Raw genomic sequence first — 16073 nt, forward strand, 5'->3', positions numbered from 1 at the left:
GTCAAACTGCCCACTTGCCAAATGTGGAAGTATGCGTGCTTTTCTAGCTTTTAAATATAGATAGAGTAGTTGAGTTGATAACCTGTGTGTTTTGAATTGCACTGGAAAAAAATTCAGATAAAACCCATTTTTCTTTCACAATTACATTAGTTCTTTTAAAGAGAGGTCTAGAGGACATAATCTGTAGCTGTTGCAAAAATTTTCAAACTGCTGGTGCCCCTAAGGTGTTAAGTATTGTATTAAAGGTTTTCTTACAAAGTAGCAAATGCATTTTTTTAATCTGTGACACTTCTGAAATGTTTTTGTTCTCATGCAGTGGTCTTGCCAACAGTGCTTCTAGAGGGTTTCTAGCAAGGATTTTGTATAGCTGTGTTTACTCAGAGAAGCTGTTATTTAGAAGATCTATTGATCTTCAGGTTAAACTTGTACAAAACTGAGCAGTCATGTTGAGTAAGAGTGACAGGCTTTTGGTTTTGTTTACTTTTAGTTAAATATATGCATAGAGGGCTGTAAAACTGAAGGTTTTTTTCCCTTACTACAGTAAAACTAATATTTTAATATGATTATTTGGAGTTCATAGTATTAACTGTTGCTCTAATTTTAGGTAAACATTACCAAATGAGGAGAAAAGGAAGATGCCATCGAGTATCGGCAGCAAGGCATTCTTCTTCCCCATGCAGTATTAAGCACTCCCCGACACGAGAAACCTTGACATACGCTCAAGCTCAAAGGATGGTTGAAATAGAAATTGAAGGTCGCCTGCACAGGATCAGTATCTTTGATCCTTTAGAAATTATATTAGAAGATGATCTTACTGCCCAAGAAATGAGTGAATGCAACAGCAATAAGGAAAATAGTGAAAGACCACCAGTTTGTCTAAGAAGCAAACGCCATAAAAATAACAAAGTGAAAAAGAAAAATGAAGCTCTTCCGAGCTCACATGGTATACCTGCTACAACAGCTCCTCTTCCAGAACCAAAAGTACGGATTGTTGAATACAGTCCCCCTTCAGCTCCTCGGAGACCTCCAATTTATTACAAATTCATTGAGAAATCAGCAGAAGAACTTGATAACGAAGTTGAGTATGACATGGATGAAGAAGATTATGCGTGGTTAGAATTGATAAATGATAAGCGGAAAAGTGATGGAGTGTCAGTTGTTTCCCAAAATATGTTTGAATTCCTTATGGATAGGTTTGAAAAAGAATCTTATTGTGAGAACCAAAAACAGGGTGATCATCAGTCTTTAATTGATGAAGATGCAGTGTGTTGTATATGTATGGATGGTGAATGTCAGAACAGCAATGTGATCCTGTTTTGTGATATGTGTAATTTAGCAGTACATCAGGAATGCTATGGGGTGCCATATATACCTGAGGGCCAGTGGCTCTGCAGACACTGTTTGCAGTCCCGCTCTCGGCCTGTAGACTGTGTGCTGTGCCCAAACAAGGGAGGTGCCTTTAAAAAGACAGATGATGATCGTTGGGGACACGTGGTGTGTGCTCTGTGGATTCCAGAAGTTGGATTTGCCAATACGGTTTTTATTGAGCCAATTGATGGTGTCAGGAACATTCCCCCAGCCAGATGGAAGTTAACATGCTACCTCTGTAAACAGAAAGGTGTTGGTGCCTGCATCCAGTGCCACAAAGCAAACTGCTATACTGCATTCCATGTGACGTGTGCTCAAAAGGCTGGTCTATATATGAAAATGGAACCTGTGAAAGAACTAACTGGCAGTGGAACAACGTTCTCTGTGAAAAAGACTGCCTATTGCGATGTACATACTCCACCAGGTTGCACACGGAGACCGCTCAATATTTATGGAGAAGCTGAAATCAAAAACGGTGTTTGTAGAAAGGAGGGATCAGTCAGAACTGCTAGGTCTACATCAAAAATCAGGAAAAAGACAAAAAAAGCCAAGAAAACAGTGGTTGAACCCTGTACAGTTATGCCAACAGTATCTGCTCCTTATATCCCCCCCCAGAGGTAAGCACACCATCAAAATGTGAAAATCCTTTATTTAATCTGTTTAATTTTCAACCAGTACTTTTAGATGCCACCTTGAAGTTTTTGTACATTTTTTACCTGCTTTCTTTAAAGGCCTTTTTCAAAGGACTACTGTTATTTATGTACATTGCACTTCTGTGGAGTTGCATTAAAAATTCAGTAACTTCCTCAGAGAAATTACTAAGTGATCAAGTGATCTGTCTTGTCCTCAGAACATTTGGTTTGAGTTTTTTAGTTTGGGTCAGACTAAGTTATGTTGTGTGTTCATTTGTCATTCCCTGTACTTCTAAGAATTAACCACATTTGAATTTGGAATTGTAGATGCAGTTGTTCTTCATATTAAGGAAAGAAGCCAAGCTCAAAGTTAACTTCAATTGTAATTTTGGATTCTGAGCTTCTTTTTTTAATTTTAAGAGATCCAAAATGAAAATTACAATTGTGTATGTAAGTTTTGAATCTTAACCATCTCACATAAATTACAAATTAAGAATAAACTTGTAGTGTAACATCTATGTAAGTTTTACAAAAAACCTTCAAGGAAGTGTTTTCCTTGTATAGTAGAATAACTTCTCCAGTGGCGTTTCCGAAATTTATGTTTGTATGTTTACAACGGCAATATATTTGTTTACCTCTTAATTTAAATTCTTTCTAATTTAAAGAGCAGTAGTTTGGAAAGTTTCTCAAACAATTACCAGTTCCGTGTGCAGGCTCATTTCCTGTCCAGTGACTGGACTCTGAATGCACAGAAGTGAGGGCTTTTAATATAATACGATGCCTTTTAAATAGCTGACTCACAAGTCTCAGGTAGTGAGCAATTAAAGCTGATTAAATTAATCTAAATAAATATGTGTTTAGAGACTGCAGTTCTTTTCTGTATTTTGTTAATGTAAGAAGCTACTTATTGGCTGACTTTGACAAACATCCTTCAGCTCCCATGTAACGTTTACAAACGTCAGATTGATTACTCTGTTCTATGTTAGGATTGACTTGGTAAAATGTTTTTTTTGTTTAGTGATGCACTGTAGAAAAACTTAAGTTGACAGTAGGCAACTAATACTGCTATTTAATTAGGAACTACTGTCCATGCAAGGAGAAAGTTGGTGTAAAATAATTTGGATTTGTCTTAATTAGGACAATCCCAATTGATAGTGTAGTGCGGTTTTTTTTTGCTTTTTTTAGGACACTCTAAGAAAGAACATGAACTAAGAGTTGAAGATTAGAAAGTATGTTCTCAGTTGTGCCTCTAGCAGCTCATTCTATTGGCAATTTTTAAAAAAGCCAGGCCCTAAAAAGATGCTATCATCAGATGGCTTTTTTTTTTGAATAGTCATTAGATGCCAGGAACCAAAATACAAAGACATTTTATTCTTTTTTTTTTTTCATGTTAATGATGGACTTTTTTTTCAAGACTGCAGAGAAATTCAGCTTTCTTCTATTTATGCATGTCTTCATATTTCTATAAACAAGTACACTTTGTATACTGTATGTCATAAGTGTAAAAAGTGCACAAGTTTAAAGGTATTTTTAAAGTTGAGCTTTGTTATAAATTGCTTGTCTTTGGCTGAGGGGGACCCTTGCTTAAGTGCTCTTTGTAACGTGAACATGTTCTGCCCTAGAAAACTGATCCCTGAATTAAAAGTGAAACAAATGGGCGTATTAAAAGGTGTAGTGATTACACTGCAGACCCAAATCTCTAGTTTTAGAAATAAAGTTGTCAAGTTTTCTTTGGCTGTTCTTCATTTTTCTGTGTGTTTAGGAAACACTCTTGTGTTTCTGTAGGAATTAAGTACATACCCATAAAATACTAAAAAATTATTTGGATAATTTCACAGTAGTCTTCATTTATATTATTATTTTTCTCTAATCTGTTTTTTAAATACACTTTTTTTTCCCTTGGAGCTGAAGCATGGTTTTTCAGAGGCCTTAGGAAGAGCAAATAAGCTATTTAAGTTACTAGAGAATAAATATATACACTCAATGTTTAAACACTAGTGCTTTTTTATCTGAAGAATTTGATTTTAATATGTTTTCAACATCTCTGGAAATTGAGGCGCACGTGGAGATGTTTGGTTTAGATTGCTTTCTTAATACCTAGGCTGTATGCCTCCTCAGCATATTGCTGGCTCTTCAGAGTTGGTAGTTGGAAGAGTGTACACATATGAAGATCGTAGTGGAAGAAAGTACGTGCTGGATGCAGCCCCTGAGTACATCTAGTGAAGCTTGAGGAAAACCATCTTGCAGTTTATGTTCAGTTTAAGGAGAAGGATTTGTATCCTTTTCTGGGTAGTGAGAGTATATGAACGACTGAGCATTTTAGTAGCACAGTTTTTAATAATTCTATTTTCCAAAACAATTCAGGATATTTTAAAAAGATTGGGTGTAAAACAGCATAGTTCATAATTTCTACACAACTTTTGTAGCTTATGAATTTCTGGATCAGCTTACCTTAGGTCGGCTTTCTGTGCTGCTGCCTTGAATGACTTTGACCAGAATTGCTTACACAGATGTCATACTCTAAGCTTTTTGCAGTTAAATTCTCTAGGTCATTTATAATCTGATTTTATGATCTCTCTGATTTTCACCTGTGTACTACTGATTTAGGGGTGCAGATCTAAAGTTGCTAACCATTGATAATAGGAAATAAATGCTTACCTCCCCTGCCTCCCTCTTTTTTATCTTTTTTTGTAATTTATTTTTAATGATGGGCCTATATCTGTCCTGTTGCCTAGGTATTTTGGAAAGTCTATACCTGAGTATCTACTTCCAAAGGTGCAGTAGTTCATCTTGGAGCCTTAAGATGGTTTCAGTTTTCAGTGCTGTCAATTCTGACTTGTAACTTGCTTAGCACTTGTAATAATGTGTGGGACTACCAGGGAACTCTTAAGCATGGAGGATATATGTCAGACGTGGCTATAGAAATGTGTTGTTTCTTTACTTGGAAATTCCATTCAGTTCTTATTAAAATACCAAACTCTTGAACGTGGTGGCTTACACGGTACTGTTCATACTCTTCAGCCTTTTTTGTTTGCCTGGTTTTTTTTTTTTTGTGTGTGTGTGTGTTTTTTTTTTTTTTTTTTTAATTGTTTAAAGGTAGAAATGAGGATCATCTAAAAGTTGTGTTCCTGGGAAGTGCCAGAGCAGGTGTGCTGTGTAGGGAGGAGAGTGGGAAAGGACACTCTCAAACTTTCCCAGTATATGGGAGGGACAAGACAGTACCTGCTCCTCTTGGCAAATGGTAGTCAAAATGTAGCCTTCCACTGCCACCAGCCAGTTTGGCTGAAGAAAATGGCAAATTTGTTCTTGAAGTATAGTATATGCCACTAGGGTTGTGTAATGGTTGAATTTTTGCTTAGTAGAGAGATTTCCCACCACCAAAAAAAAAACAACAAAAAAAAAAAAAAAAAACAAAAAAAAAAAAAAAAAAAAAAAAAAAAAAAAAACAAAAAAAAAAAAAAACTAGAAGGATTTTGTTGAGACTGCAGGTCCAGAATTTTCAAGTTAGGAAATCCTAACTTTTAGGGTTGTCTTGGCAATCTAAGTCCAGCTGCATTGACTGTGCTCAAATTTTGTGTGTTTTTTTTTTTTTTTTTTTTTTTAACTTGCTGCTGCCCGTTCTTGTGGATTATAAATGTTACCTTATTCAGCAAGCAGGATGGGTACGTGAAGCAGAAGTGTTACAATGTTAACTGGGAAAACGACATGGTTTCTCTTACTTTTGAGTTCTTGATTCTCTAGTACAAATAGCGCTGGTTTTGTGTAGCCTCTTGGTCTTATGAGCCAAAGAGGCATTTTAAAAATGTTTGCTTGTTAGCCAGTGTCAATATTCACGTTATTTAAAAATGCTGTGAAACTACAATATTGTAGCTATATACTTGGAGGGAAATAGAATGTGATATGAAATACTTATCTTCAGTGTTTTAAAAGTATACACTGAGATATAGTGTAATCTGCTTTATTAAAATGCCATTCGTGCAAGTACTGATCTATTAAGTGGAGGCTGGCATTAAAAGTATATAAATATTTGCTTTCATCTTTAGTTTCTCTTTCTGCAAACATGACAAGTTTGTTATGTCTGAAATTAAGAAAACATTTGAAATGCAATACTTGTATAGAAAGCAAAGAATAAGTAAAAAAGTCCCACTTCTATTAGAAGAAGGAACAGTGTATGTGTTGCACGAAGTGTGTTGCATCATTAATGTTAAAAAAGAATTATAAGATTATTATGACAGTAAGGTAAGTAATAGCTGACAACTGAGAGCAAAAATTGCTGTGACTCTTACAAAAACTTTTTCAGCTCTGCTGACAGATCAGCATTTATGTGCCCCACCTTAACTGATTTCTTTATGTTGATCTTTGGTTTTATTAGGTGCCTGGTAGTAAGCTGGATTTCTGTGTTACTGTGTCTCAAGGCAAAACCTGTATTTTCTTTTGGTTTATAATTTACCTGGTTTACCTATCCTGAGATGTCTTATCAAGTAATTAAATGTAGTCTTGTTATCTTAACACAGGAATATTGATGATCTCTGAAAGGAAGTATGGACCAGAAAAATAAATAACAAATAAACAGAAAGTGTTGAAATGCAGTATAAGGGGAAAGGAACATTAACAAAACCTTCAAGACACTGTTAGTCTGCATTCACAGATAATGCTTCTTATTCATACATGTAACTAGTGGATTTGTTTTGGGGATTTTTTAAATGTTTTTTAGGGTACTCTTTTTTTTTTTTAATACATTTAGAAAGTTTTCAAGGTGGGGGAAAAGAACAAGAAGTGTGGCTTAAAATTCAGCATGAAAAGCTATTGGGAAATACTGCTGGGCCAGCATTGCAAAGAACTTGGAAGCTGAATAAAGCCAGACCAATATCTGTTAGCTTTTTATCCTTGAATATACATGTATGTATAATTTACAGAATGAATTTACAGTATGCAAATGCGTATTTTAATTCCAGGGGAGCATGATGTAGCTATGCCTTGTGACTGTATCTAATACTTGGATCATAGAATCACCTGAGGGGAATGCCAGAAGTCTTTGCTGATGTTTCTTGTCTTGTCACATTGTTTGACTTTGAAACCTTTCTGTTACATGTAGAAACTACTACTGATGTCATCCTGATCTCTTTGCTTATATAAAAAAGTAATTTTCCCTAAATTAAAAAAGCTACTGTGGTGTCCACTAGTTTTGCCTCAGCAGTATTTAAAAAAAGTAAAGGTAACTTCACAGCATTATTTTGAAGCTAGTTCATCTTGACACTGGTTGGCTTATTAAATAAGGATTAATTAATATGTTCAAAGAATTGTAACTTATTTAGTAAATTGTAAAAGCAGATTTTGAGTAAAAATAATACTTTTTTTTCTTTTATTTTATACGTATAAGGCCAAGAAGCTTAAAACAAATTAATGAGTTACCTCTGTGAGGCATATCATTAATATTCTATGTGTTTTCTAAGGGGTTTGGTCCACAATGATTATATATATGATAATGCAGTTAAGAAGACCAAGATTTGTATGATTTTGTTTTTCAGAACTTCTGAGTTTCACCAGTTACGTGAACTTCCATTCAGTTTTTTTTTTGTGGCAAATAAAGGATGTTGTGATTTGTGCCATAGCAAAACATCTAAAGAATGCATTGTCTGAAGAACTGTCTCCTGGCAGTTTTTTTTTTTTTATTCAATGATCAAGTTACAGAGTGCACAAAAATTAGAAGATAAATACTGAGCTTTCTTCTTATTACAGATCAAAATGTGATTTTTGATTAATACATGTGATGTGAATTTTGCCTTTTGATACTAGATTTCAAAATCATGTGTGGTCATTATATATGTATAGGAACTGGCAGAGGTAAATCTGTGCATATGATATTTCTGAGAAGAGATTTTTCCAGTGTGATAGGGTGGAGAGTTTTCATTGTTTGAGTTGGGTTTGGTTTTTTTAATTTTATTTATTGTTTTGGGGTTTTTTCCTTATCCAAAGTTTTGGAATATCACAAACTCTAGTTGTTAGAATAGGAAGAAGATAACAGAATTAACTGAAATAACAATGTTTTCTTACCTCTTCAGTTCACTGTTCTACTTTTCCTGTCCAAGCAAAATTTTACAAGCTGCTTGCTCAAATAGAAAAATAGGGGGTCACAGTCATGTAAGGAAGACAAAGTGCTTCTTACATGTGCATTTAAAATCAAATACTATTTAAATACCAGTAAATGTTGAATAAAGAATAGGAACCTGGAGAGACTTTCTGGTTTCAGAATATGTATCAGTAGATTAATATATATAAAATATATACATTAAATATAAATATAAATCATATAAATATTAAATATAAATTAAATGTAAATATAAAAATAAATTAAATATAACCTCTCCTAGGTTGAAAGTCTAATTAAATATATTAGACTTTCAACCTAGGAGAGGCAAATTCAGTAGCTAGACTTCTAAAACAACAGCCCAAAAGGAATAAAACCTGCAAAGTAGTTCTAATTAAGAAAGTGTGTGTTTATTACATGTGGATTCTGCAGACTTGTGTTACAGAGATTTAAATGAAATCTTTTTCAGTCTTTCCTGCTAGATGCACTCTGTTAGGCATCTAGCTTACTTCTGCTTGGTATTAAAGGAATGTTGTCCTTTTTCAAAAGGCAATAAAGACATGCAGATAGATTCTGATTTTTACGTAGTTATTAATTTGCCTGTGTTGTGTTTCAAGTTGGTCAGAACAGTTTGAGGGTTTTTTTTATTTTTAAGTTAATAAGTCATATAGTAAGTTTTATCTTTTATTGAGGAATAGGATAGCAAAGTTGTGTTTTTTCACTGTTTAAAATAAAAGTGTATTGAAAGATGAGTTTATAAAAACTTTGATAAGCAGCTGCTGCCCAAAGGTGTCCCTGAGAAGAGTAGAGAGTTTCATCTGTCCAGTGGGCATTCTGATCTTCAAAAACTGAAGTTTTTTGAGATGAGGCTAGGAGGAATAGTTGGTAAGGCTCCAGAATTAATTCCAATTCCCGAAATAAATTCTTCCATAGCATTTTATTCTAGTTTTATGCTAATTGTCTTCCAGTGAGTGTCATTGGAATTACTATAATTATCTGTAGAGAAGTCTTGCATCTTTCCTGCTTCCTACAAGTCTCAGTATATTTTGTGGAACTTTGCTGAACAAGGCTTGAAAATTCAAGTGTTCTGGAAACTAAATTGATTTTGTTGCAATTTATTCAATAATTTTTTTTTTTACATTTTGTTCTGACAGGTTTTAAAACATCTGCAATCTTTCTGTGGGAAAATAAGGGTATTTTATTTACTCTGTGAAGTGGAACATAATTTGATTGTTAATGGGTATTAGCATAGATCAAGAGAAACTGGTATGTTAGTGATACTGAATGAAATTTTACAGGATATAATACAGTTTTCCTGTGTTGTGTGTACTTTTAGTAGTGCTATGCTGGATAAAGGACAATGAAAAATAACAAACTGATAAAACTGGAGACTCAGGACTGGCATGGTAATTAAAATACTAGGATTCATTCATGTTCAAGAAATGCTTAGTTTTAATGAATATTTGATCTTCCTTTGGGTGTTTGATTAATACAGATTTTCATATTGAGTTCCTTGTGCTTGAGTTACTACAGTAATGTTGTCAAAAATCACATACTTGCTCAAGAAAACGTTCTCTCCAGTTAATATTTCAAAAACTTAAGGATCTCGAGGTATTGTAATACTAAAATAATACCTGTGGAATTAAAAAGTATATATGGTCTGTGTAGGAGTTAGTAACGATTGATAGAAAAGTGGCTGATTATCTCTCATGGGCTTTCTGAGGTTAAACTGCCACACCGTTGATTACCAAAAATACTGGTTTCACTTTTCCCTGTAACCAGTTGACATAGTTGCCACAGTGATATATAACTGAAACTGGGAAAGGAAGTCATGAGTCAAAGAAGGCAGCTGTGAGATTTGCTAATATGTTAAAAGCACATCTCTTACATTGACAAAATTTATTTTATGCATTTCGGTAAAAGGTGAGCAAAGGACTGAGTAACACACTCAGCTCTCTTGAATGCATTGACTAGTGCATTAAGTGTGTTATCCTTTACAGGGTAGATTATCCATCAAATGTCTCCATGTGAGGAGACTGTAGGTGCTGTTTCAGAGGTTAGGTTCAAAAGGGATATTTGCCTGTTTAACGACAAGCCGCGATTGTATGATATCCCCATTTGTAGTGCACATCAGTGTTTCATAGGGCTGGGGCTGGGGAAAGGAAGTGAGTTCTGGCTCACTCAGTTGGCTGTGGCACAATTAAAACAGTTCTGAAAAATGTTTTTGTCATCTGTGTAGTTTTGGCATGTGGCTCAAAAAAAAAACAAAAACAAGAATCAGTATGACTGCTAGTGCTAAAACATCAAAAGGCTGCAGTGGTCATCAGCTTGAAACCTAATGCTTCTTTTGTGAGACCAGCTAGATAGCAGCCGTCACTGAATATCATTGGAACACAGTCACCTTTTTAAGAATTTTCAAATTCCTCTATCAATGTATTTTGTTTTAAATAACTGGTAAGTTGAGGGAAAATGGAGGGGTTTTTTTTCTCCCAGTAGTTGATATGCTTGACTTGCCTTTAGAAAATAATACAGAAAGCTGTTCTTTTTTGATGTGCTTATACTGGAAAAAGTTCTAGTGTGGACAGATACTTTAGCAAAAACATGCCTTTGCTGAGGTGTTTTCTGTAGTTCTGGGAGGTGCCTCAGGTTCTCTAAGCCTTGCCTCTGCATTGGGGATTTATCCGTGTGCTATAGCAATTTACCCTGTCATGTCCAAGTCAGATCCTGGATTGCAAAATGATGACTTTTTTAAACAGCTCTCTCTTACCTAGCCCAAATACATGCCTTTTTTTTTATTATTCTTCAGGGTTTTTTTATTACATCTTTGTTGGGAAAAAAAAAAAAGGGAAGTATAATGTATGGAAAATTCATTTAGATGGTGGGAGCTTCAAAAACAGTACCCAGTCTGTGCATCTTACCGGGTTCTACAGCAATGTTGTCTCATTTCCCCAAAATAGTTGTATTGCCTATCAAAATTTAAGGTGCTTGGGACAGTAAAAGTCTGCCTGGAACTATCAAACTAAGCAAAAGGATGGTTGAAGAGCTGTGATATAGGTAGTGGGTAGTTAGTCTAACAGCAGATGTAAGATCCTCCTAGCACTAAATTCATAGTGTAGAGGCTCTGTAGATACCTGCCACGTGAAAAGTTTCAGATAAGTATTTTGACAAGTGTATAGGTGCTACCCATGTGTGTTGCTTAAATGAAATACTTAGTTTAATTTGGAGGGGAAGGCAGAGACGAGTAGTTTCCAACTACTTTTAAAGTAGTCTCTGCACTCCAAATTACCTTCTGTCTATTTATATTTTGGAAGTTGGAGAGTGTCTTCTGTGAACATCTTTCTTAAGCTTCTTTTAACACTCTACTATTATAATTATATATGAATAGAATGGTTTGTTATGTGAATTGGCAAATGTATGTAAAGCTGTAGTTAAAGATGTTTGCTTAGTCTTGCCACATCTGATGGGCATGAAGCCAAGGCACCTTTCTTCATGTTATGATTCTCTGATCTTTCCAAATAGTTGCGTATTTGGCTGTGCTTTTTTTGACTTGGTTCAGTAGGTTTTACTGTTTCCAAGAGATTTGTGAAAGCAATTATTTGACTTTGATTGCATTCTATAATTAATTGTAATTATGTTGTTTAAAGTTTAGTAGGGTCACATCTGTTCTGCATTGAGTAATTCTTTGTGGAGCCTGTGTCTGCCTTCCAGTGAAAGATGTACAAGACAGTCTGAAGTCCATCTGCAGAACTAAGCTTTAAATTAAACTAGAATTTTTCAAGAATGCCTGACTAGCTTAGTTATTAATTAAAAAAACAATGTCATTGAGAAACCAAAAGATACAATGGCACTGTATTTTAAAGAAAATCTGCATTTGCTCTGCCTTTACCTGGTGATTACTGAAAACTTCAGCTATAGTCAGTAGCACTGAATACACCTATTGCACCTTATCTTCTACACAGTCCAAAAAATCCCAGGGATAGATGACCTTTGAACTCAAAGTACACTTACTTGTATGTTAGTCTGAAAAATACTTTGTTTTCTCAGATATTCTTAAAAACTATTTTACCCAAGGCTTACTTCTAACTTTATATTTTGTTAGGTGTTTTGACTACTTAGCTTTTATGACTTACCTGCAAAACTGCTTTCTTCCTAATACAAAAAGGGGAAAAGTAGAAAAACATTAGTATGTATATACAATCGTGATTCATGTTTAAATGTCTCATGATACTGCTCTACAAATCAAACACTTCTTGAGTTAATATTTGCTTGATTTAGTATTAAATTTTGGAGAATATGCAGTAAATACTATCAACTGCAGAGTTTTGCTAGGGGTAGTAGTAATATTCTGAGTGAAGAATTAACAGATTTCATTTTTTATTGTTACTATCCTTTCTGTAACTGTTTTACATCCAGCTCTCTTTCCAGCTCACCCCTGCCCCCAGATGAAGGAAACATCTCTTGCAATACAGGGGGGTGGTAGCTTGGGGCATCTTGCCCCAGGGGCTGCCACCAGTTACAAAACTAGCATTACAATACAAAGAGAAAATATTTTTATTCTATAACGATTATCTTTTTTAACTTCTCTTTTGCTCTAATTTCAAGATATTGTAGGCACAAACAGCTGAAAGCTTTCTTTTTAATATGTTTTCAGAAGCCAGTGTTGAGTTTGAGACTTGGTCATCTATCTAACATGTCATTATTTGAAAAACAGGAATCAGTATTGTTGTGTGTGATGTTCATAAAGCACTTTCATTGAGTATAAAAATACATGCATAGAGAATTTACATTTGTTAAAAACCAACTTTGGAGAAAATACTGATTGGTTTTTGATCAAAATATTTTGTTAACTGTTTACATCATTCTCATGTCTTCTCTGTTTGGTTATTTTCTTGTATGTGTGGGGTAAAATAATAATTGTTCCTATGTTTTATATTTTTTTGTTTGGTTTATTTGTCAGACATTTAATATTAATAGAGCAATACAAGGCTTTCTTAGCATGTTTTTATGGGAGGGGTTTGAAGATGTATTGTCTGTAAAATAAACTACTAATCTTTCTGTAGATGGCAACAAATGATCTGATGATTTTCATAGTGATTTGGAGCTTTTTATCTGATTTCATTTTCAATAGGAAAATCATTCTATGCAAAATGCACATAAAGATTTATTCTCAGCCCTAATCTGGGATTGCTCTTCCAATAATGATTACAAAAAATTGATTCCCTTTAGCTTTATAAAGTGTCTTAATGTATTTAGTAGAACCTGCAGTGTCAAGCAGATGTATTTGGTTGTAATTTTCTGCTCAGAAATAATTGTACTGGAAGGGATCTTACTGAAAGTTAGTAACATAGTGATTACTTCTGGTTTTACAGTGTACATTCTTATATATGTGATGTTTAACTTCCGTAGATAAATATGTTTTATGCTTTGCTGTGAAAAATACAATATCAGTTTTTCCATGTTTTAGATTAAATAAGATTATGAATCAGGTGGCCATTCAGCGAAAGAAGCATTTTGTTGAACGAGTGCACAGTTACTGGTTGCTTAAAAGACTCTCTAGGAATGGTGTTCCACTCTTGAGAAGGCTACAATCCAGTTTACAGTCACAAAGAAACACACAACAGGTATGTGACATACTTTTTATTTATAAGAAGAAATTGGAAATTTTCTATTTTATTGAGTTAAAAATAAACTAGGAAGCCTAGCTCAAAGTAAAAACTTTTTTTTATTCAGGACTGAATAAATTATTTACCCTATTCTGAAGTGATACTACCTATTTTGGCAGTTGGGAACTATCTAATACTTTTTCATATGTGAGATGTAAAAAAAAATTCTGCAGCTTTTTCTTCTGTTTTGCTTAAATGTTTCACAAAAATACTGTAATCACAAATATCATAATGCCATTATTCTTTGATAAGTGTTGTAGTTTTTTGGAACTCATTCTTCAATTACTGTCGGATAAAAAATAAAAGTTATTTTAAATTAATCAAACGATGCAAAGCAGATATCTTATTTGACACTTGAAAAAAAAAAGTGTATTTTAACTGGGATTAAAATCCTGGGTTTTACAGGATTTAAACAGCTAGGGTTAGACAGGGTTAGACAGCTAGTTTACAGTTTTCAAATTCAGACCTGTGTTGCCTGCCTTGTTTGGTAATAACAAAATGGAAGTTGTTGATGAAGTTCAAAGACCTGTTTCAGCTTCCGGTTTTGCTCTTGACACAGTTAAGTGGGACTGTAGACAAGCATAAGTTTAGGTGTACAGTCCTAAGCTGAGTTGCTGAAAAACATGAATAAGTTGCTGAAGTTGCTGAATAAGTTGCTGAAAAACATCAAAACAGCAACTCCAGGTGTTCTGTGTTGGTTTCATGATATTGGACCGTTTCAAAAATAATTAAAACTTCTGAATTGTGTGGATCCATGCATGTAGACTTTGAAACGCTGTGAAGCATCATGATGTGGAAATTTTAACTGCATCCGAGTTACCTTTTTTAATGGAATGGAATGTGTAGGTGGGTGTGTTCTTTCCATTCTCCTAGCACTTGACTTCCTTGTAAAACAGCTTCTAAAACATATGAATTAATTTTATAATAATTTACTTGTATTAAATTGAATTCTTTCCCCCTCTGAATTGGAACTGTTATTTTTGTTAGAATTGTATTTCTGTTTGATTAAGCCATTGATTGATGTAGTCATAAAAAATACCGTGATCAACACTGCTTCCTAATTATTTGATCTGTCATGTTTGTGTGTATTTATTTCTTTGTTTAGCTTTTCTTGTGGAAAAACTAATTAATAATTTCCAGAATAATTGAGATTGGAAAGGACCTCTGGAGGTCATCTGATACAACCCCACTGCTCAAGCAGGGCCACTTAGAACAGGTTATCCAGCACCATGTCCAGTTGGCTTTTGAGTTACCTCCAAGTGTGGAAACTCCATAACCTCTCTTGGCAGCTGTGCCAGTGCTTGGTCACCCTTACAGTTTAAAAAAAACACAGGAGTCTTCTGATGTCTTTTCTTACTTTGTGCCCATTGCCTCTTGTATCGCCACTGGGCACCACTGAATGGAGCCTGGCTCCATCTTCTTGCCTCCTCCCTTCAGGTATTTGTGTATTGGTGAGATTTCTGCCCCTGAGCCTTTTCTCCTCCAGGCTAAACAGTTCCAGCTCTCTCAGCCTTTCCTCATGGCTGAGATTCTCAAATTCCATTTACATGAACTCCTTTTAGGTGAACTTTGAATATAAATCAACCACTTGTTTATCTTGTTTTCATTGTTTCTGTATTACTCCATTTTGAAGTTCGATTAATCTTTTACTTCTGCATGAGAGGTTCTGAAGAGTGTACCTAATTAGTGTTACCTAATAATAGTTGAAATTAATTTATTCAGGCAATAAACTTCTTTGTAAATGAACTTAAGTCCTTACAAAATCCTAAAGATAAGCACAGAAGTGTGGTGCTATTGTGGCAGTATAGAACTAGGCCATTGTTAGTGTACGAAAAATTAACACAAGCCAGTTTTCTGGGATGGCATGATAAGGGTGCAACATTTCTATATATTTAAATAATGACTATCACAATAAAACTATTATTGTAACTGATGTTGAATTAAAATAAAATAGGCCTTTGATATGAGCATTTTAAAATTCAATTGCCTGTTTACACTTCAGTACAAACAGTTCTTTATTTTCTTTCCTAATTTGAGATCGATTCTTAAATAAGGAAATAATATATTCTAAATAAATTGGAAGCTATTTATATTGGTCTGTTGAAAAGTTTGTTCTTTTGAAAAGTAAAATCTAGTTTCAAGGTGAGCTGAGTGTTAAATGAGTCTGTTGATGAAATATGTGTAGTTAGTGCTTTTCAGTGAGTAGCAAGTGTCCTGTGTATGACATTGTGTCTTTTCCAGAGCACTTTCATTAGCTATTTATTAAAGCAGTCATAACTGCAAGGCAGTTAATGTATTTTGTTACTCCCAAGTATAAACCAA

General features: G+C 34.4%; 1 protein-coding gene across 11 annotated transcripts in view; it reads left to right on the forward strand.

The window, feature by feature from the left end:
• Positions 1-16073, forward strand: part of BRD1 (bromodomain containing 1) — a 64991-nt gene that overhangs the window by 3876 nt on the left and 45042 nt on the right. For all 11 annotated transcript variants that reach the window (XM_053942954.1, XM_053942955.1, XM_053942958.1 and 8 more), the window contains exons 2-3: positions 605-1985; positions 13553-13709. In XM_053942954.1, the coding sequence (XP_053798929.1) occupies positions 619-1985; positions 13553-13709 (1524 nt within the window). In that variant the 5' untranslated portion in view covers positions 605-618. The remainder of the gene's footprint in view (positions 1-604; positions 1986-13552; positions 13710-16073) is intronic.

This window comes from Vidua chalybeata, chromosome 5 (assembly GCF_026979565.1).
Source record: "Vidua chalybeata isolate OUT-0048 chromosome 5, bVidCha1 merged haplotype, whole genome shotgun sequence".
NCBI lineage: Eukaryota > Metazoa > Chordata > Aves > Passeriformes > Viduidae > Vidua > Vidua chalybeata.